Raw genomic sequence first — 26,125 nt, 5'->3', positions numbered from 1 at the left:
CTCTAACCACGCCTCCTTCTTTAACCTGGTTTAGAGTAATTGATATCTTTTTCTAAAGCGAAGGACTTGAATTTCATCTGCATGAAATCAGATATAGTGTCCGAGCCTCAATAATATGTAAAGGTAAGTTGATTAATATGCTATAAACACAATAAATAATCGTTTGCTGGTGAAATGTTATCGTTAAAACGCCAAGTGTCAATGCAGGCACAGGCATACAGTGTTCAAGGTGTTTGCCGACGTCACGCAAAGTTTATTTGCCTTTCTGTGGAACATGGAAGTTTATTTTTGTACTTTCTATTTATGTGGTAATGTTTTGACTCTGAGAGACGTTTACGTCTTTATGGAGCTTTAAATGCGTGTGTTTATATATGCGTGTGTTATGCATGTGTGTACAGTAACGTTGTATGTGCAAATCAGCGTGACGTTGTTTTTATATTGGCCGTTTAAATGACTTATATAGGTTATTCACTATTTAGGGTGAGCTTAATGACTAGGAATGACAGCAGAGAGAGCTGTATAAAAAACAATTATATTTGGGTGAGTTACAGATAATTTAACAACAAAAAAAGTTGTATGATAGTTTTAAAACATTAGATCTAAAACTGCAATCAAACATAGTTAAATTTAACATGTTTTGAAGTAGACTGACAAAGATTTATGTTAACATTTATGTACACATATTAGAGAAATACATTTTAGGCTGTCTAACTAGTTTCCCCATTTTATGGTTCAATTAAATAGTCCATGTAGACTTGCTGTCAATATGTGGTAGTAAAAGTGCATGCATGACAAGTCGTTCAAAATAGTTAAGATGTACTAACGCATGTTACACTTTTCTTCCCCCCAGAATGGACACCAAAACGCCACAAGATATGAACAGCGTCGACTAACCCCGATGACTTTAGTCAGTTTAGTTTTTGAGAATGAATGTGAAACAGAAAACAAGAAGCATGGAAGAGGAGGAATTAACTGGAAATACCATGTGGCTTAAGAAAATAGTTCTGCTTCTCAGGTAGCTATTTATAAGAGCAAGAAGACATGTTTTAGTTGACGCATACCATATTATTTTCATGCTTGTTTGGGTACACGCTGCAACCATTTTAAGGTAGTGAAAACAGTGTGATAAAAAGGAAGCGGTTTGGGTTGAGTAGCAAAATTAAACTGCAAGACTGGGGTACATTCAAATTAGTGATTTTAAATAAGTTAGCTGAATAAGCAAGCCAGAGCTGAGAAACATGGATTATGGTGAAAGTGCTTTGTGTGGAAGTGGAGAACTGGAGCTGGATCCAAATATTGTGAGCGAGGAGGCGGGGAAACTGTATTCGGAGCTGCAGGTAACCAATCAAGAGTATGCACCTTTATTCACCCACCTATCAAAATAAGTTTAAAGCGTTAAGGCCTGTTCACACCAAGGATGATAAGTAACATGATAAAGTTTAAAAATGTTTCTAATTCTATGAGATTAGGGAAGTTCAAATCAGAACTATAATGATAATGACAGAAAGTAACAATATTGTACTTTCAGAGCACAGAATCCAGTAGACATCATGGCACTCAAGCATTTAAAGTGGCAGACGACATAACATAGCACTTATAATAAACAGAACTTTATCATCTGTTGGTGCAAAAGCTAATAAAGTTATCATAATAGTTACCTTTATAGTTATCGTTTTTGATGTGAATAGGCCTTTAGAGACATTTTTATCATTTCGCATTTACTCAAGCTTACAGTGCAGTAAATTCAGAGAGCGGATGTTTAGCTGACTGCTCATAAGGGAAGTGAACTGTAGTATTTTTCCCCCTTTATAAGCACAAGTCATATGTATTGCTCTTCCTGTAAGTGCAGCTGCCCACAAAGATAAGAGCATTACATGTGATGGGGGAACACCACTAAAACATCACAAGGGAACAAATACAATTGAAAGTTTTTCTTTGTAGTTGGTGGTGGAGACTCATGGGGCTGGTGTGGTGGAGTCCCTGCTGCCCATCCTCGTCTGGGTTCTGGAAGGACTGGCGAGCTGCCGGGCTCAGCTGAGGGAGAGAGAGGAAGAGGCAGAGAAAGAGAAAGGAGAGAGAGAAGAACTGCTGGAGAGGTATCAGAATGAGAAAACACTGAGGAGAGAGAGCCAAGAGGTGAGAGACAACTGTGTGATGAATTTGAATTTCAAGCATTTTAAATGTAATTATATTACAATTTAAACATTTTAATTTTTGGTTCTTCTTGGCATTGCCACTGCTGACTTCTGTCAATGTGCATGCATATGCTTAATCAAAATTTACCTATGCCATTGTTTAAAAAAAAAAAAAAACTATTTGCAGTCAACCATGAATAATATATGAAGAGTTAATTTGCAGATAAATCATGTTTTTTTTTTATTGTTTTATCATGTTTTTATTGTGTTAGTTAGCTGTATTTTTTTGAGTTATTATTTAATCAAAACAACTCAACTGCAGTTTGATTGATATTTCTTGGAATGCAGATTAAAAAAAAAAAACATGATTTTTGAATTTTTTTAAAAATGTCATCTCATGTGAGTTTGCATGATTTAAAACATATTTCTTAAGTTTTTCTTTGTGTAAAACTTTTGTAATGAGGAATGAAATTACTAAGTTGCAACGTATAAATGTACAAAACTTCAAAAATTAAACTTTTCTACTTACCATCAGCGCTATTTGGAGTTGGATGACCAGTTTGAGCAAGAAAGAAGGGCAATGCGTGCAAGAGAAAAGGAGAAAGAAAAGAGAGAAAGAGAACTGGAGAAGAAAGCCAGGGAACAAGCTGATCAATGTGAGTGTCTCTGAATAAAACCATTCACGCTTCTGCCTTCTCACTGGCTGTCTAGACCAGGGGTGTCAAACTCAAGTCCTGGAGGGCTGCAGCCCTGCAGAGTTTAGATGCAACCCTAATTAAACACACCTGATTCAACTAATCAAGTCCTTCAGGCTTAATTGAAAACTGCATAGTATGTGTGTTGGAGCAAGTTTGGAACAAAACTCTGCAGGGTTGCAGCCCTCCAGGAACTGAGTTTGACACCCCGGTCTAGACTGTTAACACATCAGCATGATGTATACAGTTGAGGTCAAAAGTTGGCATCCCCCTTTCAGAATCATTAAAAATCAAATTATTTGCCCAAAATAAGAAGCATCATACAAAATGTATGTTATTGTGTTTAGTACTGACCTGAATAAGATGTTGCACATAAAAGATATTTACATATAGTTCACAAGAAAAAATAATAGCTGAATTTATGAAAATTACCCTGTTCAAAAGTTTACATCCCCTTGATTCTTAATACTGTGTTGTTACCTGAATGATCCACAGCTGTTTTATTTGTTTAGTGATAGTTTGTACATGAGTCCCTTGTTTGTCCTGAGCTGTTAAACTGCCTGCTGTTCTTCAGAAAATCCTTCATGTCTCACAAATTATTTGGTTTTCCAGCATTTTTGTGTAGTTGAACCCTTTCCAACAATGACTGTATTATTTTGAGATCCATCTTTTCACACTGAGGACAACTGAAAAATCATGTGCAACTATTAAAGAGGTTTCCAACACTTACTGAAACTTCAGAAGGATAAACGGTGCATTAAGAGCCAGGGGTGAAAACTTTTGAACAGAATGGAGATGTGTACATTTTTCTTATTTTGCCTAAATATCATATTTTTCATTTAGTGCTGCCCTTCAGTGTCTACAGAAGATACTTACTTGTTTCCCAGAAGACAATATAAGTTAAATTTACCCTGATTCAAAAGCATTGTGTTTTATTCTGGAGCATCAGTGAGCATCAGAACCTTCTGTAATAGTTACATATGAGTCCCTCAGTTGTCCTCAGTGTGAAAAGATGGATTTCAAAATCATGCAGTCATTGATGGAAAGAGTTCAAATACACAAAAATGCTGGAAAACCAAAGAATTTGTGGGACCTGAAGGATTTTTCTGAAAAACAACAGGCAGTTTAACTGTTCAGGACAAACAAGGGACTGACTCATGAACAACTTTTGACTCATGAACAGCTATATAAAGCAAACTTTTGACCTCAACTGTAAATGTATATTTTACATGTACAGTCATCGTCTGTTTTTTTTTTTTTTTTTTTTTTTTTTTTGCAGTGATGGCTTTGGAGGAGCAGAAAGCAAATCTGACACGAGAGCTAAACTCAATCAAAAACACACATAACAAGGTCTGTCACTTGTTTTAGTTTTAGCTTTAGCTTGTTGGTTACTTTAAATTTCTATTTCTGAAAATCATTTTTAATCCTCTCTTAAAATCCAGTTAGTGCTGACTCATCGAGATCTGCTGGAAAAGAAAAAGGAGTGGGAGAGTGAAGCCTTCACTTTGAGGTAACACACGTCTCTTTTTCGAGTTCATCTGAGAGGTACACATTTCTTGGTTAACAACTTAAAAAAAGAAGTTGTGGGGAAAAAAATCACAGTGTTGTAAATGTGTCAGCAGAAAATTCTCTTTGTTTGCAGGAATCATGTGCACTGCAAACATTCAGAAGCTGTTTCTATCCGAGGTCAAACAGAATCTACCAGCGCTGAAGAGGTGAATTAATTTGTAATTCAGACAAACTATGCTCTTCCCAAACATTACTTTGCATATTTTTGCATTAATGCGTAGGATAAAACAATACATATCTGTATTTTCACAACAGCATCTCTTCCCTCTCATTTGTTTCTGCAGCATGATCCAAAAGGTGGCAGTGCCCCTGATTCAACTGTGTCAGAAATGACCTTTACCAACAACAGCGAAGCAACTAATGCTGAAGTTCACCATAATAATGATCAGTCCTTTATTAGTGACATCATAAGCTCCACCCCTGAGCTCGCTCATTTGAAGAGCTTTGTTGAAGCAAGGTACAGAAATTTATTTGGAGGGACTGTAATATCTCATTGGTTTGTCTGAGACCAATTGTTGCAGTTTTGGCAACACTGAATATGAAAACTGTATATGAACATTTAGCGTTATCACAGGAAAAATACATTCCAAAATATATTAAAACAGAAAACACTTGCTTTTTGTTTTTTATTTAGTTGTTTTTCATACTGTAGAAGTACTTTATGCCTTAAGTATTTACATATCAAAAGCTTTTTGACTTTCTTTCTTTTTTTATATCTTATCTTCCAAGTCCAAGAGTGGGTGTTTGAATCTCTTAATGTGTGTAACATCCTGTTAGATGATTCATTGTCATTTTTTTTTCTTCACTAAAAAAAGGGAAGAATGCAATCTGAGTTATATTTGATGATATTTGATTGTATTTCTCCTAAACAAATAATTAATCTATTTCCCATAAACATTTGTTATCTTTCTGTTGTCTTTTCCATTCATCTCTCTTTGTTTTACTCTCTCCAGCTCTCCCGTTTGTTCAAAGACAGTGACCTCTGAATTAAACTCGAGTTTGTTTGATGAAATGAAAGAAACCCAGGAGGATAAGAGAGAGGTAGATGAAGAACAGAAGGTGAAAGATGAAGAAAAAACAAAGGAGGAGGAGGAAGAGATGGACAATGACTCTGATTCCTTGGAATGGGAGTTGCGGAATACCGACTCTGTGTTTTCAGAGTTATCTGAGCTCAGCAGGGAATATGTGGAAAACGTCGACCAGGGGGCCTGTGTCAGAGGTACAGTCATGTTTAAAGGAGAAGTCCACTTCCAGAACAAAAATTTACGGATAATTTACGCACCCCTTGTCATCCAAGATGTTTCTTGAGGAAAAAAATTCAGAAATTATCTCCATATAATGGACTTCAGTGATGCCCCCAAGTTTGAACTTCCAAAATGCAGTTTAAATGCAGCTTCAGATGGCTCTAAATGATCCCAGCCGAGGAGATATATATATATATATATATATATATAGTAGATTAAAATAAATTGAATTTATTTAGCACTAATAACCAACTGACTATATATTATGCTTTACTTAAAGGCATAGTTCACCAGAAAAAGAAAATTACCCCATGATTTACTTACCCTCAAGCCATCCTAGGTGTATATGACTTTCTTCTCTCAGACGAACACAATCTGAGTTATATTAAAAATCTCCTGTCTCTTCCAAGCTTTATAATGGTAGTGAATGAATGGGTGTCCAAAAAGTCCATCCATCCATCATAAAAAGTACTCCACATGGCTCTGGATAATAAAGACCTTATGAAGTGAATCGATGTGTTTGTAAGAAAAAATATCCATGCTTAAAACTTTATAAACCATAATCTCTAGCTTCCGCTAACTGTTGAGAGTGGCATTCCAGTGGATGACGTGAAATTTTTTTGTGTTTTTGTTTCATTTGCAGATAGCACAGACCAGTTCGAGCAGATTCTTTCTCAGTATGAAGAGCTAAAACACACTCGGTAAGATTGAATACAGTTTTATATATCAGTGTGTTTGTAGTCAAAGTTGAGCCTTGAATGAGGATCTGAGCATGACTCATATTATGTTAACCATTAACAATACTCATGTCTCTGTCCATGTGTGTAACCCGTTTTTTTGTCTCGGTCTCAGTGAAATGGTGGACACTGCTCGTAAGGCTCTGATATCCCGTGTCGAAGAGCTGACCAGTGAGAGATCTGCCCTGAATATGGAACTTGACTCTTGCCGTGAAACAATCAGCCGACTGGAAGGAAAAACCAAAGAGATGGAGGATGAAATCAAGCGGTAAATGTGAATTACAGATTTTTATGTTGAACCCGGAACTTTACCCCAGCTACTTTATTACAGTTTCAGCTGTTTACTAAAGAAGAAGAAGTCCACTTCCAGAACAAAAATTTAGAGATTAATGTACTCATCCCCTTGTCATCCAAGATGTTCATGGCTTTCTTTCTTCAGTCATAAAGAAATTTTTTTGAGGAAAACATTTCAGGATTTTTCTCCATATAATGGACTGATATGGTGCCCCGATTTTGAACTTTCAAAATGCAGTTTAAGTGCAGCTTCAAACAATCCCAAATGCGGTTGTAAACAACCCCAGCCGAGAAAGAAGGGTCTTATCTAGCGAAACGGTCGGTTATTTACATTTAAAAAAATACAATTTAAATACTTTTTATTCTTAAACGCTCATCTTGCCTTGCTCTGGTTGAACTCTGTGTATTCTGGCTCAAGACAGTTAGGGTATGTCGAAAAACTCCTATCGTATTTTCTCCCTCAACTTCAAAAATCATTTCAAAATCATCCTACATCGCTGCACACTACCATTCAAAAAAAAGTTGAGGGAGAACATGAGATAGGATTTTTTCAACATACCCTAACTGTCATGAACCAGAACAAAAACAGTTCAGGCAGAGTAAGACAAGACGAGCGTTTGGCATTAAAAAGTATATAAATTATTTTTATTAAAACAACCGATCGTTACGCTAGACAAGATCCTTCTTCCTCGGCTGGGATAGTTTACAACCGCATTTGGGAAACTGCATTTTGGAAGTTCAAAATTAGGGCACCATATCAGTCCATTATATGGAGAAAAATCCTGAAATGTTTTCCTCAAAAATGTTCTTTATGACTGAAGAAAGAAAACATTACCATTGTGGATGACAGTAAATTATTTGTAAATTGTTGTTCTGGAAGTGGACTTCTCCTTTAAGAAAAATATGAACACTACCATTCAAAAGTCTGGGATTGGTATTGGTATTTGCTCAAAAATTAAAAAACACAGTAAAATTATGAACTATTACAATTTGAAAAATAACTATTTCTATTTTATTTTTATTTATTTTTTATTTTAGTACATTTTAAAATAAAATTTGTTCCTCTGCATTTTCAGCATCATTACGCCAGTCTTCGGTGTCACATGATCCATCAGAAATCACTCTAATATGCTGATTTGGTGCTAAAGAAACATTGATTTTTATTATCATCATGTTGAATATATATTTATAATGATTAAGTTTTTTGTGGAATAATATTTTTTTAAATTCTTTGTTGAATAGAAAGTTCAGAAGAAACAGCATTTATTTGAAATGGAAATCTTTTGTATCATTATAAATGTCTTTACTGTCATTTTTTTTAATTAATTTTAATGATAATTTTCCTCTGTTTTAATTCTTTCAAAGTAATAGGCAGCAGTCTGTGTTTTGCTTGTTTGGTTATAGCTTTTTATATTTTAAAACAGGTTACGAAAAGAGCTTGAGACACTCCAGTCAGAGGACCCTGATGTAAGTCTTTATGATCGATTTATGACAGAAATGTTTATGGATATCAGTATTCTGGAAACTCTACTGTCCCCTACAGTACTTCCTATAAACACTGAAATTAGTCTGTCATTCCTTCCTCATTCTCTCTTGTTCTCTCCAGGCCTCGCTGCCTATCTCCCTTCGTCGCTTCTCTCGTTCTGAAATGGCCCGGGTCGTCATGGAGAAGAATCAGTACAAAGAGCGACTGTTCGAATTGCAGGAAGCTATGCGGCGTACTCAACTTCAGAGGTGTGTTAAACTACCTCTCCCAGGATGCAATACTTAGTCTTTATCAGAAATGTTCAGAACGGTATACTGACTAATGTGTTAACCTTCATTGTAAGTGGTGTGTTATGGGTACTGCAACATGTCGGCGCCGATAGCCTTGTGGTTGTACATGTAGTACAACTGTGCTCATGGCGATCCGAGTTTGAGATCGAGGTCCTTTGCCGATCCCACTCCCCTCTCTCTGCCCAGTCCTTTCCTGTCATCTCTCTACTGTCCTGTCCATTAGGCACAGGCACAAAAAGCCAAAAAAAAAGCTATGATGCAACAAATCACGTGGCTTGTCTGTGTATGTGCTGTTTTGATTTAAACCAGTAAATAACTTCCCAGAGCTTTTCAGAGAAATCTAATAACAGTGCACTAAAAATCACAATATAGCAACCACATTGTGGCACATACCCACAACACCCTAAGATTGTGGCAGCGACTTCTGCATAGACCAGCACCATATTTTTACACAGAACATGTAAAAAACTAGTACATGCTGATCGATGTATTCTGTCCTCCTCTAGTGTTACAAAAGAAGAGCGCCCTCGTGTGGAAGAGAAGGGTAGTGTCTGGAGAAGGTGAGGTTACTGTATAGACCTGTACAACCAGTCTCTAACAACCAGTCCGTTTGTGCATGGTATTTCCTGGTGTGAACCTCTTTTTTTTCCTGTAGGTTTAATCGTTTTCTGGGTTTGACAAAGGGTCAGTTAGCTCCAGCCACAGCTGTAGCATTAACCATCTCTCCCACACCCGTTTCTGCACAAACACCAGCGGGGTCTCCAAAGCAACTCTCCACAAAATTACCCCAAACAGAGTGAGCCCTTTTGCATTAGTAGTTTCAAATACCTGCTAAGTGATAGTCCGACTGCTAATTTTCTTTTGTATTATAGTGTTACATTTTTGCATCCACAATAAGAAAAAGTCTAGTTTAAATATGTGCCAAGTTCTTAGAAATTTACTCTTTGTAGTCATGTTGGTTTTATATGGTTCTTAAAGGAGAAGACCACTTCCAGAACAACAATTTACAAATAATTTACTCACCCCCTTGTCATCCAAGATGTTCATGTCTTTCTGTCTTTAGTCGTGAAGAAATTATGGTTTTTAAGGAAAGCGTTTCAGGATTTTTCTCCATATAATGGTGCCCCGATTTTGAACTTCCAAAATGTAGTTTAAATGCAGCTTCAAAGAGCTCTAAATGATCCCAGCCGAGGAAGAAGGGTCTTATCTAGCGAAACGATCTGTCATTGTTTTCAAAAAATAAAATTTGTATACTTTTTAAGCACAAAAGCTTGTGTAGCACAGGCTCTGGGATGCGCGTCAGAGTCACTACGAATCACGTCTAAGTTCATTGTCTGTGTACTTCGTCTCGAAAAGGTAACGTTAGAGTATGGCAAAAAACTCCATCTCATTTTCTCCTACAACTTCAGAATCATCTGACATTGTTGTACCTTTTTGTTTGTAAACAGCGTTTGACTTACTTGCACTTCCTTAGTCTTTGCGCATTGGCTTTGTGAACACTGGGTCTGTATTTCCGCCTACATTCCGCGTGACCTTTCACCGTGATTCAATACGTACATAGTGTCGTGGACACGCATCCCAGAGCCTGTGCTAAACTACATTTTGGAGGTTCAAAATCAGGGCACCAATGTCCATTATATGGAGAAAAATTCTGAAATGCTTTCCTCAAAAACCATAATTTCTTCACGACTGAAGACAAAAAGACATGAACATCTTGGATGACAAGGGGGTGAGTAAATGTTTTGTAAATTGTTGTTCTGAAAGTGGAGTCCTTTAAAAACTTTTATTTATTTATTTGTTTATTTTTTTTTAAGTTCTTTAATGAACAGAATGTTTAAGGAACAGGATGAAATATTCAATTTCTTTTTTAACATTATAAAAGTCTTTACTGTCACTTTTAATCAGTTTAAGAGTGAGTGTGTTGTTCAAATAATAATTATTTTTTTCTTGTGCAGAGGTTCCCCTTCTCCCAGGTTAAGGAAAAGAGAGTTGTACAGGGACATCCGTTCTCATGTGTGGGGTACTCTGGGTAAAAAACAGCTTTATGGCTGGAGCATGCCTCTTGCTGTTACAAACATGAAGGTAAACACATCTGTAGCAACAGGTATAGAGCCATCTACACCTCAAAGTGCATGTGAAACATAGATTGTCCCAGTGTGCTTATAAACAATATCTATAAATGTCTACGACACATGCACATTTAAAGGAGAAGTCCACTTCCAAAACAAAGATTCACATATAATGTACTCACCCCCTTGTCATCCAAGATGTTCATGTATTCTTTCTTCAGTCGTAAAGAAATTCAGTTTTTCTTGAGGAAAACATTTCTGTATTTTTCTCCATATAATGGACTGCTATGGTGCCCGAGTTTGAACTTCCAAAATCAGTTTAAATGCAGCTTCAAACGATCCCAAATGTGGTTGTAAACGATCCCAGCCGAGGAAGAAGGGTCTTATCTAGTGAAACAATCGGTTATTTTCATTAAAAAAATACAAATACTTTTTAATTTCAAACGCGCGTCTTGCCTTTCTCTCCCTGAACTCTATTCTGGCTCAAGACATAAAAAACAATCATATTTTCTCCCTCAACTTCAAAAATCATTTTAAAATCCTATATCGCTGCAGAAGTACCGACCCAGTCTTTGCAAAGTGTACATACACAGAAGATCAAACACTTAACAAAAAAAGTAAAACTGCGATATAGGACGATTTTGAAGTTGAGGGAGAACATGAGATGGGAGTTTTTCGACATACCCTAACTGTCATGAACCGGAACAAAAACAGTCCAAGCAGAGTAAGACAAGACAAATGGTATATAAAAGGTATATAAATAAAAGTAAAATAAAAAAATAAAAAGGTATATAAATTGTATTTTTTTAATGAAAATAACTGATCGTTTCGCTAGATAAGACCCTTCTTTCTCAGCTGGGATCGTTTACAACCGCATTTGGGATCGTCTGAAGCCGCATTTAAACTGCATTTTGGAAGTTCAAAATCGGGGCGCCATATCAGTCCATTATATGGAGAAAAATGCTGAAATATTTTCCTCAAAAAACATAATTTCTTTATGACTGAAGAAAGAAAGACATGAACATCTTGAATGACAAGGGGTGAGTACAATATATGTGAATCTATGTTTTGGAAGTGGACTTCTCCTTTATATAATACTGCTTAACTGAAATCTGGAAAAGTGGATTTCTAAATCTGTTTGTTAGTTGATTCTATAAGTGTGTGTGTTTGTGTGGAACAGGACTGTGAACTCCCTCCTGAGCCCAAAGACGTGCCAGTTCTCATCCAGCTAAGACTGCTGGACCAGAGAGATGCTACAGCGAAGGTGAGAGTCCCTGACCAGTCATTTAGTGTTATTTTAGTATTATTTATGTACTATTAGTGCATTCATTATTATTTTGAATTTCCCTTTTTATTTTTATATTTTTAGTTTAAATTTTTTAAAAATAAATTTTGTTTACACAAACGTTAAAATGTTGTTATCATTTACTTGTTCCAAACCTGTTAAATTTTTTCTGGTGAACACAAAAGAAGATATTCAAATTCAAATTTTTATTTGTCACATACATAACCATACATATTATGACATGCAGTGAAATGCTTTTTATGACCACTCCGTTACAAAAATGTATAATTAAGGGTATACATTTTTTAAAAAAAGGGAAAAAAAAAGGCATAAACTAGAATGAACAGAGAGACAAATTTACAATGTATATGATTTACACATATATTCTGAAGGATGTTGGTAACCAAAAAGTTGACTTTTTTTTATTTTTTTTTATTTTTTTCATACTATGAAAGTCAATGGCAACCATCAACTGTTAAATTACCAAAATTCTTCTTTTATGAAAGAAACTTAAACAGGTTTGAAAAAACTTCAGGGTGAGTAAATGATGACAATTTTCATTTTTGGTTGAGTTATCCTTACTTATTTCAGTTAATTCAGTTAATTTTCAGTTTCTGTGCCCCAATGAGAAAGGAGTAGAAGGTTAATTCAGGTTAGAATATGGTCAGTAATGCTAATTGTGTAATAAGTACTTAATGTCTGATGTCACCATAATTTATCTTTCACTTTGAGGTGATTTCCCAAAAGTGTACGTGCAATGTGAAGAGGAAGTGATCCACATTCCTCTGCTGTGCGTCTGCACTGGTTTTATCCAGTAGAGATAAAGGATCAGGGACTTGAAGGATGTTGATTTAATAAATGTTTAATCTTTCACAGCTCACATGTGCCGTCGCAGTTCCTCCAGAGATATCAGGAGACCAGACGGTACGTTTAACAAACTTTCACAATCTTTTACAGATGATAGGGTTCCCACATTTTCTGACCAGTGAATATCCATAATTTCCATAAGTCCTTTGTGATTACTGGTTTTTAAAAATAATTCCATACACATTACGCAATAATCAGCACTTTCTATCTGATTAAATATTTTAGAGCCAAGCGTAAGTAGAATACATTTTTACTCGCTGTAGAAATTTCCAGGACTGGAAATCCCGATTTTGAATGTTTTCTCTGTGAATGTGGGAACCTTGTATTACAGAATAAGTTGCGTCCTTGTACAAAAATGAATTTAACCACCACCTTCATCTAATTACCATGTTGCACCATGTCATTCATTGTTGTAAACATTTCACACCCACCTCCCATCCTTAGTGTTCTGTGTGGGCCGTCACTGGACCTGCTTCCAGCAGTGATGTCACAGTGATTGACCCAGCTCGCTCCAACACCATTCTGGATCAGTTCAGCCTTCCACCCACATCCCCTGCATTATGCATCTGTGCTGTGCCCCCTACTGGTCAGTCTGAGCACTGCAGAATTTAGACTGGTGTTCACACCTGGATCAGTAATGATTGTATTTAGAGGTTGTCTACACTGGACGCGACAAAACGACTCTTGCAGACAGTTTGAACTTTGTGTCAGTACATCATGAATAGAAGGAGGCATCAGTTTACCGTCAGGGATTTTGTCGTGTCGCGCCGCATCCACTGTAGACAGCATCACTGGACAGAATACTTTAAATTTTAAATACATTTTAAGTAACTTAAATACTTGAAATTATGTCCTCAACTAGAAAAAGAAATCCTGCTTTTTTTAGTTTCAAAGTACTCTACCATTCAAAAGTGTGGGGTTGGTAAAATTTTTTTAAAAGTATTTGAAATATCGCTAGGTTAGAATATGGTCAGTATTGCTAATTGTGTTTCAAGTTGAACATATTATAATAAGTACTTAATGTCTGACGTCACCATAATTTATCTTTTACTTTGAGTTTATTTTCCAAAAGTGAATGTGCAACCTGAAAAGGAAGTGATCCGCATTCCTCTGCCATGCTGCACTGATTTTATCCAGTAGAGATCAAGGGTCAGGGACTTCAATATATTTGAAAATGTAGTTTATTCCTGTGAAAGCTTGATTTCTTTAAAGAATCTTACTGACCCCAACTTTTTTAACAACCGTACATATTTTCCAGGTGATTGTGACTTTAATCAAAAAAACATTTTTGGTCCATCTTAATGTGTTTAACCAATTAAATCATTTTTTTTATATAAAGCCAACAAAATTTTACATTTCTTTTATGTAATTGACCACAGCTTGGGTCAGTGGTCCTTGATCATGAAGAGACCCCCTCATCACACTCTGCAACATAGTATTTAACCTTAAGTAATGGCTTTATATAATTAAATATATATTTATTTTGAAAAAAAATAATGTTACTTGAATGGCAAAATCTACTCTGCCTCTTATTTCCAGTATAGATGAAAATTGCATTTAACTTTTAAATACTTAGAAACAATTAAATATGCAATTTAAAAAAAAAAAAAACACTTTATAATTGAATCTAAAGTATCATAGCAAGGTCCTTCTTTTGCATTTTCTACACTTTACTCATACTAAAACGTATTATTACTCCTCAAAAAGTTAATAGTTTAATATTTTCTTTGACATTTAGCTGCATTATTAACCTTTCATTGCATGTTGCTTAAACTTCTAGTCATATCAGCTGGTATTTCTAAGAGTTACTAAGTGTTAATGTGTTGTACTGAATGGTGTTTCAATGATGTCTTTGCTTGTGTTAGGAGATACTGCGGGAACTGTGTGGATTGGAACACAGGATGGAGGGTGAGGGCATATCATTCTCATTTATTTTTATTTCATTTTGTTTAAATTGCTAACATTAAGGGCCAGTTTTACTAACAGTATGCACCAGCACAAACTGTCCTTTGGTGTTAAAATCATACTGTCAGGTTTTACTAAAGACGCGCAGTGATGAATTAGCGCTGAAAAGGAGTGGACAAAGTTATTTTTGCACCTGATCTTATTGAATATGCATTTGTAGGAGCTTCCCTTTCAGACACAAAATTTATGGGAGGAGAGTGTTCAAAAGAATCATGCAACGCATTTTACTAACGTTTGCGTTCGTCAAATTACTGCCTGGAATGGAAGCATGTCTTAAACTAATTCACGTTTGAAATGGATGCAATTTGTGTTGCCAGGAGGAGGCACTGCAGAGAACAGAGAGTGCATGGTAGAAGGGAGAGGATTTTTTCCACATGTATTAATTTTTTTGGAATGCCTAAAGAACACATTATCTGAACATATCGTTTGGCAAGCCAAAATGTTATTTTGAATTTACTTAAGGAAATAAAAGACAACTTGGAACCCTCGAATAGGAATCATGCAATAACAGGTCTATCAAAACTTCTAGCAAACCTTCATTTACTACTTCACGTACTGTGGCTTCTTTATTTTTTACTCTTTATTTGCGACTACGTGAATTTGCGCTGTGCTTGGTATATTGCATTGGTCGATATGCAAGTGAGATGTTGCGTCTGTGTTCTTTAATTTGTGCATTGTTAGTAAATCACCCACAGAAATTTCCCCTCCCATCGTCTCTGTTTTGGAATTGCGCTCTCAGTGCTAATTTGCACTGTTTAGTAAAACTGGCCCTAAGTGTTAAACTTGCATGCATGCAAATTGTCTGGCTTGTTGTGGAGAGCTGTTATTTCCAAAGCAATAGGTCTTGAGGAAAATACACCTGGGAGTGGGAATACAGTATGTGTATCTGTGTACAACTAAACAATAATCTACCCATAAATAACCACTCAGAAGACCCTAGCATTTTTTCTCACAAAAAAGTTGTCATCAGCTGTCGTTTTTAGGCAACATACAGTGGAGATCTTTATAATTTTTATACATTTATTTTTAATTTATAAATACTTGAAATATTGTTAATCTTCATCGCTCAAAATATGAGAGACTATTAGCTGTGTATCACTGTTCTACTAACATGTTTGACAAAATAACCAAGGAATTTCAACAGAACCCTTTATTTTGTGGAAAACACAGTGATCACAATTAGAGAACAGCAACCACTGTAGTACGAAAGGAGATTACAGCTAAAATTTTGGAGGTTCACAGCTGTCAAAAGTTAGTAGGAAATGTAGAGACCCTTGTTTTGAATGACTATAGCACATCTGTGGTCACAAGACATAACTAGTTTCTCAGACTGCTCTGGTGTGATCTTGGTCCACTCTTCTTCCACTCTCTTCCACTAGCTTTTTGATTCTCTCTGCTGATAAGATGCTTGGTCACTGCAGAATGCGCTTTCAGTCCGACTTCTTTTAAACGTGCCAAAACAGATCCTTATCCTGTTCAGCACTGAATTGGCAAGCAATTCCAGCTGCAGTACTGAACCAATTCACCGTCGAGAGTCTCTGCATTATCCTGTCTTCTCGTGCATTTGTCTTACGTGGACAACCAGCCTTTTTGGGGGAATTGAATGAATTAGTGTCATTGTAAACCTGCAATATTCAAGAAATCACAGATTTGGAATGACCAGCTGCTCTTGTAATGGCTGATAGCGTCATTCCTTTGGCCTTCATCTGGATAACCTCCTGTCGCAGGGTTTCAGTCACCTTAGAGCGGTCCACAATCTTGCAATCTCAGTGAAAAATTAGAGGAATGTTGCCAGTTAAATAGGGTTTGTCATATAATTAAGGAAACCAGCACCAGGTGCCAGATTTGTTTTTTTCAAATAACTCATTTAAGTTTTTTTTATACTGTGCTTCAGAACACAATTAATTTGTGAAATATGCTTTAAATCTGCCCTTCTGCTCCTGTTAGAATAATTTAAAATATAACTAAGCTGTGACTTTAAGCAATGATTTAGGAAATTGTAAGTTGTTCGCTAATTTTGGTCTCCACTGTATACATAGAGAGAGAAACATTGTCATGTGAATGTATTTTTTTGGATTGTAATATGTGTATACATTTTATGCTTATATTTTATGTGTATACATTAATGCTTTTCCAATATATATTTATATTTTAAAATATATTTAAAAAAAAAAAAACTATGCATGGGGTTTCATTTGCTCATACTGTCTTTTTGCAGTGTGCTGATTCATTCATCCTCCAGCTCCAGACGGCGCTGTTTGCAGTCTGTCAGTCTTTCTGAGGGTGTTCACTCTCTGACGTAAGCGTCTTTTGAATTACTGTCAGCTGATGTCATCTTAAATGAAATAAAATTCCTGAGGTTTCTGATGAAATTCCTTGCGTATGTAAAGGTATTCTCAGGGCGAGGTGATCGCAGGCTTGGCTAATGGAACGCTTGCGTTCTTCACCCACAGTTCAGGTATGTGTTTGCGGTTTAGTCTGCTTGGGTGTGTTTTTCAGATATGAATTGTACTTATGGTTTGTAATTATTATTTTTCTAGGAATCTGGAATCTCCAGTCTCAAGAAGTGCTTTCACTCGGGACCCCACCTTTGCAGCCCATTCGCTGCTGCCTAGCAAAGGAGGGCTGTCTTTGGGTGGGATACTGGAATAAAGTTTACATGATCAGTGTAAAAATGCGGAAAGTAGAGGTTGGTCTCAGGATGGAAAATGTGTCATTGAATGTCCATCTTACGTGTCACAACTCTCACCATCACTCGTTACATTTCTCTTTCTGTGTATTTAGAAATCGTTCACAGTGTCGGAGCGAAGTGAGCAGCAGGTGCGTTTTCTGTGCGCGGCAGGAAGCGGCGTATGGGCTGCCTGTCGCTTGGATCCCATTCTTAGGCTTTTTGATTGGACAACGGGCCGCCCTCTACAGGAAGTAGATTTATCGTCCATAGTGTCTAAAGCTTTAGGTATTTGAATTATATTTATTCATTAATATGGATAACAAACAGAATTTTACATGCATTGGTGTATGACATTCAAAAGCATTAGTGAGTTTTTTGGAAATAAATACATTTTTAATCAAGGATGCATTAAAAGTGAGTAAAAGTGACAGATGATTACATTGAGTTTTTATATTTATCTCTATTTCACAGGCTCTGCATTCCTGTCTCTCTCTCCTCTTCAGATCACAGCTTTGTCTGTGGTCAGTGGACGGCTATGGGTAGGAACAGGAAGTGGTGCAATTTTCTCAGTTCCCCTGTCTCTCAGTGAGTGTTTTTTGCCACTAGTTTTGAATTACGAAACTTTCGCAATTTTGATGTACATTGTTTTATTTTGTGTTTTTTTTGGCAGGTTCAGAGTCCTGCTCTATACCATACTGCTCTCTTGCTTCAGCTCAGCTCTGTTACCATGGCCATCGACAAGCAGTTAAATTCATTATTTCTGCTCCAGGTTCGAAACAAATATTGTTTACCTTCAGTGAGAGTAGATGGAAGACCAGTATTGACAACAGTATTGGGAAGAATTTCTAAAATTGTCTTTTTAACTACTCTCTGACCTTTTTTTTTTTTAATCAACGCAGGCTGCCGTAATTCTTCCAGTTCGCCAGATGGCACTGTTACTACCTCTCAACTCATTCTCAGTGGTGGGGAAGGATACATCAACTTCCGAATTGGTGAGACTTTCCTCTCGGCACAATTGACCCTTCGTAAAGACCCGCCGTTACTGTTGCTGTGTCCGACAAGCCATGGTGCTCTCACGCCACGCATCATGTGGCAAAAAATAAATTGCAGAGCAAAGAGGAAACTGACAACATGTAGACAGACAAGACAGAGCAGGTTACTTTAAGTCTCAGCTTTCAAATTTTGTGATTCAAACAATAAATGTCATTTTACATTACATTTACATTACATTGTCAACCACATTGATACACCCCCCCTCCATTCATTTTAGTTTTTAGCAATATTAAATACAAATAAATGCTATGTCCAAATGTGGACATTTTGGAACAACGACAGGGTGGACATTGAGCTTCAATTAGCATATTAGCTTACAACAAACTGTCACTAGCTAAATATTTAGTCTGGTTGTTGAAGAGAATTTGGTATATTTAAACGTACATATTTTGAAAATACTGCCTTTTTGTAAAGGGGCGGATTCCCCAATACAGCAGGGGACAACCGTTCAAGGGACATGGACAAACTCTTGTTATTTAATAATTAAAAATACTGTTTTTATTACTGTTTTTATCGTAAGTTCACTCAAATTAAGTAATCTCTTATTTAACAAAATATTAATAGGAAAACAAAATTTTAAGAAAATTCGAAATTTGACTATGTTCTACTCTCATTCAGATTTAATGAGCAGTGCATGGGACATAGCAAAATAACATGCATTCTCCTACATAAAACTTAAAAAAATCTAGAAAATGTATCTAAAGAGCCAAGTAATGCTGTTGTTATGAATACAAAAACTTAGCCTAATATAACACACCCTTTCATAGTCATTTTTATGATAAGTTATCATGGCAAATGAGTTGCGTATGTACAGGACACCAAAAGGCACCCTTATAGAGATATTGACCCTCCCATTTAATGTGGTTGTAAAGACATTATGCGACTAAATAAACACTTCTTGTCAAGGAAAAAATAAAGAAGCAGAGGTGTGTGTGGGGTGGCCAACCCTAGACCCACCTCATTAACTGCGTTAAATACTTTTAATGCTGTTAAACTGGAAAAAAATAATCGCCTGCATTACCGCGCAAATTTTGACAGCACTAGAATGAACACCAGAAGGTATCTTGTTTCAACTGCGGAAAGATGTCAATACACACTATTTGTCAAGTTAGGTGTTAGTCTACTCTTCTGTCTGGCTGGTTTGTCAGGCAAAAATGGTGGATTCAGCGTTATGATTGGTCACATCGCCTGTCAATCAAACTCCCTGCGAAGGGTCAATTGTATACATATATATCTTCCATTGAGAATGTTTTAAGAAGAGAAGAATATAATTCACTATTTCTTTTCCTCATTAGGAGATGATGGAAGTGATGGGGCCAGTGAGTCTGTCCTACAGAGATCAGAACGAAGTCACATGATTATTTGGCAGAGCCCCACCCCATCCGTCCCAAGCCCCGCTCTCTAAAAGCACTTCAGCTGTTCGCTCAAACAGTCTTTAAGCTCTATCAGGATAAGGTTGAGCGTACTACATAGCACAATGCATTCGTTTTCTTATGCCCCCCTTCTATAGATGCTCCCAATGGGAAATAAAGTTAAAACAATAACAGTTCTAAGAAATTCTGGACCTACAATTTTTCATTTTGCACTTTCGTTTTATTTTGGGGTCAACTGAGTTTAAATGATATTGTCCCTTTTTTAAAGTCCCATATCTGTTCAACAGGATCTCTTCAGTGTGCCTTAGTGTGTGTGTGTTTTCAAATTCTGCCTCATATTTGACCAGGTGTTTTTGTTTTTTTACACAATTATCCTAAATACTGGAACAAAGACAGGTTGTGATTGTAATACTATGGCAGGAATTATTCATATATTTTTATTTTATTTTTATTTCAAATCATGAGGAGTAATGCATTTAAACTGATATGCTGCTGGTCATGACATGAAGTATTTTCAAACAGTCTGCTGGTTGCCTGTCGTGCATTAGTTCAACTGGAAACTTGCACAAATAAACGACAAGAAACTGATCAAGATTGACACACTACCAACATTTTTTTGACTTTGGCATCTATAGTGCATATACTTCAATCTGAAGTTTGTTTTTTTTTAGGTTTGGTGTTTACGGTGAAGTTTTATTTTAAATTTTATCACTATTGGTTGTTGGTTTCTAAGTTATTTGTTGTGAAATCAATGGAGGATTCTGTTTGGTGAATTTTTGCAGTATTTTTTGAATGGGCGAATGCGTGGCTCTACCTATTTAATAAGTGAGAGAGAGAAAGTGACTGTTTTTGTTAACTGGAAACTGTGTTATGAAAATGTGTAACTTTGTAAATACATTTTCACTATAATTAATTGTGTGGAGTTTTATTCTGACAAGTGATTAAGTATTGTTCAAATAAAGCACCAAAGCTGCAAATTGTACATTATGAAAAATTTATAAGTGCTTGAACTTTAATCACCCATTGCACAACATAAGATATATATATATAAAAAGTTTTGCTGCAAAAAGAAATACATAATTATGTGTACAAAAATATAAGTTCATATCAGCTCACAAATACAAGTCTTAAAATGTGTAACGCACTACAGTACATGTATTACCAAATAACTGCAATTTCATACTTTTGTAGTAGTAGTAGTAGTAGTAAACACCACATGGTAACATCCGTCCACCTTCATCCTGTAACGTTCTTAATCGTTCCAATTGGAATTTCGGTCTTATTCTTGAGATCCCAAGCCTTTTGTGTGTGCTCTCAGCCGTGCCCCGAGTTCAGGATGTGCTGTGGCTGCGATGGGGTTTCCTTTTAATGCGGCGACTCAAGGTGCGAGCGAGTCGGTCCACGGCATTGCGTTTGTGAGTCATCTCATCCCCTGATATCAAACCCTCAATATTCCCACTGTACCACATGACCCAGCCACCCATAGACATCAGCAGCAGCAGAGCTCCCGAATACAACAACAGATCACCAAAGTCACGACCCCCGATTTCAAGCGGGACGAAGACGCCGACCAAAAGCGCAGACACACCGAAAACATCCATAAGCACTGCAAACACCAGGACAAACTTACAGTGGGTCAGTCCAACTCGGTCAGGTCTAGACATGGTGAACGCCCTTCTGACATGAGGAGGGAGAAGTGTAAAAGATTAATAAAGAATAATCACCGCTCTAGTATGAACAAATTTGATTTTACCAATGTGTTGACCTATACACAAAGAGTTACTCTATTTGACAGCATTATTTATAGTCTTACGTAATGTAAAGCACAACAAAGTAACGTTATAGTGCTACGTTTATTAAAACAAGATATCTTAAAGGTAAGGTTTTGATTTACCAGTAAATAATCGAGCAGCTGCTTCCCAGATAAAGAAAACCAAGTATACACTGAAATAATATCAGTTTAGGCCTACTTACCTTTTATGTCAGACACTATATTCGTTTGCAAAACGGCCAGGAAATACTTTCATTTAGACAAAAAACGTTGTTTTTTTTTCGTTTGTGTTTTTCCGGGAATTGCCACCTGTGCTGCAAACTGGTTGCGACATCACGCAGGTGGTGTCACATGACATGACTCACACACACACACACGCACACACACAAATTGAGCGTCATTCATTTACCCGTTTTCCGGTATGTTTGTTCCAAACCATAAAAAGTCAAATGTGAATAGGCGGATGTGACGGTTTTTTATTTTTGGTTTTAATATCAACGCGAACTCTATTCATACTGATTTACAGATTTCTTGAAAACCTAGATAACGTTTCTTAAAACTAAAACCAAAACTATTAACGTAATTGTTCGAGGAACAACTGACAAAACGATCATTCGCTTATTCAAAAGGGTGGGAATCTGTCTAGTTCTAGTTTCGATAGTTTGAGGATTGAGTTGTATTTTTTAGGAAATCTATCACAGCCATTAAAAGAAACCACTTTTTGAAAAGCTTATATAAAAGAACACTTCAGAAAAATTAAGCCTGTCTCTGGTGAAAAAACCAGCATATGCTGGTTAGGTAGGTTTTGATGCTGGTTTATGCTGGTCCTTTGCTGGTTCATGCTGGTCCTTAACCAGCAAAGGACAATCTTAAACCAGCTAAGGACCAGCATAAACCAGCAAAGGACCAGCTTAAACCAGCTAAGGACCAGCATAAACCAGCAAAGGACCAGCTTAAACTAGCATTCCAGCATCAAAACATACCTACCAGCATATGCTGGTTTTTTCACCACGGGTATCACCTTATTTTTCCCCATAAGAGTGGGTATTTGTATTTATAATTTTTTTGTGTCTGGCTTCCGGTCTCATCCACTTCCAGATATTTTTAGCTGCACAAAAAGTTCGTTTTGCTGCTTGATATTGCTGAAAACAGCTTACTTTTGCATTGAAAAATAAGGTGGATAGTCTGATCATGTATTATTTGTCAGAAAATTATATATTTTTTCTTTAAATGGAAGTTTATGGAACCTTTACTAGATTTTTTTTAAGAGTTCTCTTTCTTCTGCTCACCAAGCCTGCATTTATTTGATCCAAAATACAGCTAAAGCAGTAAAACTCTGAAATATTTGTACTATTTAAAATAAGTTTTCTATTTGAGTGTACATTATTTCTGATTTCAAAGCAGAATTTTTTAGCATCATTATTTCAGTCATATGATCCTTCCGAAATCCTTCTAATATTCTAATTTGCTGCTCAAAAAACATTTATTATTATTATCACATTAAAAACAGCTAAGTTGAATTTTTTCAGGTTTCTTTGATGAATAGAAAGTTCAGAAGAATTTTATTTTGTCTTTATTATCACTTTTGATCAATTTAAAGCATCCTAGCTAAATCTCTCTCTCTCTCTCTCTCTCTCTCTCTCTCTCTCTCTCTCTCTCTATATATATATATATACAGGCATAATGCCCATTGAAAGTGAGGGGGCACGTTCACTATAGCTTGTTGACTGAATTCTCTGGTGAGTAATAATATTTTGAATAAAAAGGACAAAAATATATGCATTTGAGTGCTTGTAATGTAAATCAATGAGATCCTTAACAGTATAGCAAACTACTTACAAAAAATGCATGCAAATATGAGTTGTAACTCTTTATTTTAAAAAAATATGTATATGAGATGCCAAACACTGATGAGTGAGATATGTACAAAAGTTCTTCAAAAGCCTGTTGTAGGCTATCATATTTGATATATACATTTAACATGTATATATCATATATATATTTAACATGTTTTTTTTTTCTTAAAAAATAATATATGGATAATGTTGCTTCAGTCCAGCAAATCTTTAAATATTACAAGTTATTTTTAGATTTGCTTAATAAAAAGATTTCACAGTAAAAAGACACATACCATGACCTGTTATAATTATACTAAAAGGCATTTTACTCATAAAAAAGTATGAACTACCATTCAAAAGCATACACAACAGGTTTTTCAGCCGAACATTTGGCCATGTAACTCAATACGTTGTGCTTTTTTAAAGTTACAACCTTACAAGGTTACAAAAATAAACGGAAAATAGTTCATTCTTATTCGGTATCTTGTCTCAGAATCACCACATTTTTGTCCGAGGTAATATTGCTGCTCATGCCAGACAGTGGCTGGAGGTAGACCTGTGTTGGCAATACTTCATTGTGTGAGGGGAAACTAATGCTGTGTTCGATTTGTCATCGGAGGTAAGAACGGTTAAAAACAGTTTGATTTTGGTTCATTTTCCATGTGCATACCTTCACATAAACGGTACAGTACTGGCGAACGAGCTCAGCTTCAGCACGGATAATGAAAAGAGAAGCTCCTCGATCTCTGCTGAACTCCAGTTTGCACATACTTCTTCCTTTGTAAATCTGCCTTCAAAATACTCGGTAAAAGAATCACACAATAACTTGCGTCATCTCTACGACACATCCTTTTACTGCATTGGCCTTTTGTTTACACAGTACTCATTCCGGGACTGTTACTGGATCCCCATCCCGGAACGTGTGTGCGTGCACACAAAATGCACTTTGGAATTGTATGGCAAAAAGCGCTCTGTGTAAAAGGGGCTATAATATAGAGACAAACTTTTTAAGAGGCAAACATTCCCATGTAATGCTATCATAGAACTTTTTGCGGTATCCTGACTGACATCCACAGACTGTGTTGTTTTGGGGTGTACATGGTGAAATCACTATCGCATCTGTCAGTCAAAGAAAAAAGAAAAGGTAAGAGTGAACAACTCAACAAAGCTGAGTTCATTACAAAAGTCATGAAAGGAAAATGAAACTGTATCATAGGCCTACTTACTCGGCTTATTGCATTTCTCACATCTGAAGCAGTTTGGGAAATAGTTCATCTTGTCTAGGTATGTCCCTTCAGAGCATCTCTCACATTGAGATGGCACGCCATCACAGCATTTCCTTGTCAACTTATACCCTAAAGAAAAATACATGACAGGTGAAGAGATTAAACAGTCTGCTTATATGAAAAACTGTTGTTCCTATGATATTGGTTTAATAGATGGTGTACCTGGAGCACATTTGTCACAGCAGAGCCCACCCCCGTCGCTGCAGTGCCTGTCGCGCCAGTATTCATTTTTAGAGCAATCCCTTTTGCTGCTGACGCTGCGATTCCCCGCCACGACGCCTACAATCTGTGGTAGAAGTTTAATAGTTCAGGCAGTTGAACTTATGACTTGGTATTTCTTAACTGTATGATGTCATCACTGGGCTAACCCTTGAAATTGTAGTTTGACTTCTCTGTTGTGTAATTAATAACAGAATCATTCACATATTTGTGTAATGTAAAGTCTGCTCGCTAGTTTCCAATGACTCACCAATAATAACAAAACACAAGGCAGGAGTTTCCTCTTATGTTGTCCTTGGATGTGAAACATGATCCTTATAATGTGTGCAAAAATCCTTTTGAAAAAAAAAATATTTAATATAGTAGCTTACAGTATATATTTCAGAAGATAACTGGATTACTGAAATTCTTAAAGAATATAAAGACCAGTTAAGTATATGATATAGTTTCATTTTCAAGCAAAATGTCCAAGACACATATTCAGAGTGTACATAGTAGGCTACAAATGTTAAAAACATACATCTAGAATTCTATATAATTTTTTTTAAAATCTAAATAAATGTTACATTTTATGAGATACAGTTGTATATAACTGTATCTCAATATAATATTTATATTTGTAGAACTAGAGAATTGACATAAAAATATGACTGTACCTCTGTCCACCAGGATCTAATGTAGAGTCTCTTTCCAACAATCTGAAAGAACGAATGGAATGGAAGTCCTTACAGGTTGTCTTATATAAGATGACAGTATTAGTCATCGTTTCACTTACTAATCACACAACTCCGCGGGATACAATAAATTTCGCAATAACAAAACAAAACCAGTCCAGTCAGATCGCGTCATCACTAGCAAGGAACTCAGTGAAAAAGTACCCTTCCGCTAAAAAAAGAGAAATTACATGTCTCAACTCTAGTAATTTAAACATTCAATGAAACACGGCAGGTTTGGAAATGAAGGCATGAACCATCAAAAGTTTCTTTGTAAACCTTGTGAGGTTTAATATTGTACAACACTGTTGGAGAATATTACATTTACACTGATTCACTAACATGTCTAACATGATATATGGTTGATGATTTATCAACAAATTAAATACCAATCATTAAATTACTAAATTATTTATTAATTATTAAATTATTTAATCCCCTGCTGTTTTTGTACATTCGGTCACGGATAAAGAAATAATCAGTCTATCATTTTAATGGTAGGTTTATTTTAACATTGAGAGACAGAAAAACAACAAAAAATCCAGAAAAACCCATTTCAAAATAG

The 26,125-nt window shown here is 36.1% G+C and overlaps 2 protein-coding genes across 3 annotated transcripts; one reads left to right on the top strand and one right to left on the bottom strand.

Moving 5' to 3' along the window:
- On the top strand, positions 1–20,710 carry si:dkey-17m8.1 (C-Jun-amino-terminal kinase-interacting protein 4). 2 transcript variants are annotated; one of them, XM_051131671.1, is made up of 28 exons: positions 1–123; positions 851–1,015; positions 1,942–2,136; positions 2,671–2,791; positions 4,110–4,180; positions 4,273–4,340; positions 4,473–4,545; positions 4,684–4,856; positions 5,353–5,618; positions 6,287–6,344; positions 6,496–6,648; positions 8,099–8,141; positions 8,281–8,408; positions 8,957–9,010; positions 9,106–9,246; positions 10,406–10,532; positions 11,700–11,783; positions 12,681–12,728; positions 13,116–13,257; positions 14,537–14,579; positions 16,855–16,935; positions 17,027–17,094; positions 17,177–17,325; positions 17,421–17,592; positions 17,779–17,892; positions 17,978–18,076; positions 18,207–18,299; positions 19,656–20,710. In XM_051131671.1, the coding sequence occupies exons 4-28, from the start codon at positions 2,716–2,718 to the stop codon at positions 19,763–19,765; spliced, it is 2,634 nt and encodes an 877-aa protein (XP_050987628.1). In that variant the 5' UTR covers positions 1–123; positions 851–1,015; positions 1,942–2,136; positions 2,671–2,715; the 3' UTR covers positions 19,766–20,710. The 2 variants fall into 2 exon arrangements, with proteins under 2 accessions (XP_050987628.1, XP_050987627.1); XM_051131670.1 differs by having other exon boundaries at positions 851–1,337.
- Positions 20,711–23,361: 2,651 nt separating this feature from the next.
- Positions 23,362–25,610, bottom strand: LOC127177993 (tumor necrosis factor receptor superfamily member 1A). Its single transcript, XM_051130589.1, has 5 exons — positions 25,504–25,610; positions 25,098–25,182; positions 24,791–24,914; positions 24,569–24,697; positions 23,362–24,461 (listed from the first exon to the last, which is right to left on the bottom strand). Exons 1-5 carry the CDS (start codon positions 25,608–25,610, stop codon positions 24,328–24,330), a joined length of 579 nt encoding a protein of 192 aa, XP_050986546.1. The 3' UTR covers positions 23,362–24,327.
- Positions 25,611–26,125: the final 515 nt, after the last annotated feature.

This window comes from Labeo rohita, chromosome 16, assembly GCF_022985175.1.
Source record: "Labeo rohita strain BAU-BD-2019 chromosome 16, IGBB_LRoh.1.0, whole genome shotgun sequence".
Lineage (NCBI taxonomy): Eukaryota > Metazoa > Chordata > Actinopteri > Cypriniformes > Cyprinidae > Labeo > Labeo rohita.
Note: the sequence above shows the minus strand (reverse complement) of the source record. Positions and strands in the feature narration are given on the sequence as shown.

Excerpts from the sequence above, each read along its gene's own strand:
- si:dkey-17m8.1 (XM_051131670.1), top strand. The coding sequence starts at position 1,239 with ATGGATTATGGTGAAAGTGCTTTGTGTGGAAGTGGAGAACTGGAGCTG. Across the intron at positions 4,857-5,352 it reads AAGAGCTTTGTTGAAGCAAG|CTCTCCCGTTTGTTCAAAGA; the intron begins GTACAGAAATTT and ends TACTCTCTCCAG. Across the intron at positions 14,580-16,854 it reads ATTGGAACACAGGATGGAGG|TGTGCTGATTCATTCATCCT; the intron begins GTGAGGGCATAT and ends GTCTTTTTGCAG.
- LOC127177993 (XM_051130589.1), bottom strand. The coding sequence starts at position 25,610 with ATGACTAATACTGTCATCTTATATAAGACAACCTGTAAGGACTTCCAT. Across the intron at positions 25,183-25,503 it reads TTAGATCCTGGTGGACAGAG|GATTTTTGCACACATTATAA; the intron begins GTACAGTCATAT and ends TTTTTTCAAAAG. Across the intron at positions 24,698-24,790 it reads CTGTGACAAATGTGCTCCAG|GGTATAAGTTGACAAGGAAA; the intron begins GTACACCATCTA and ends ATTTTTCTTTAG.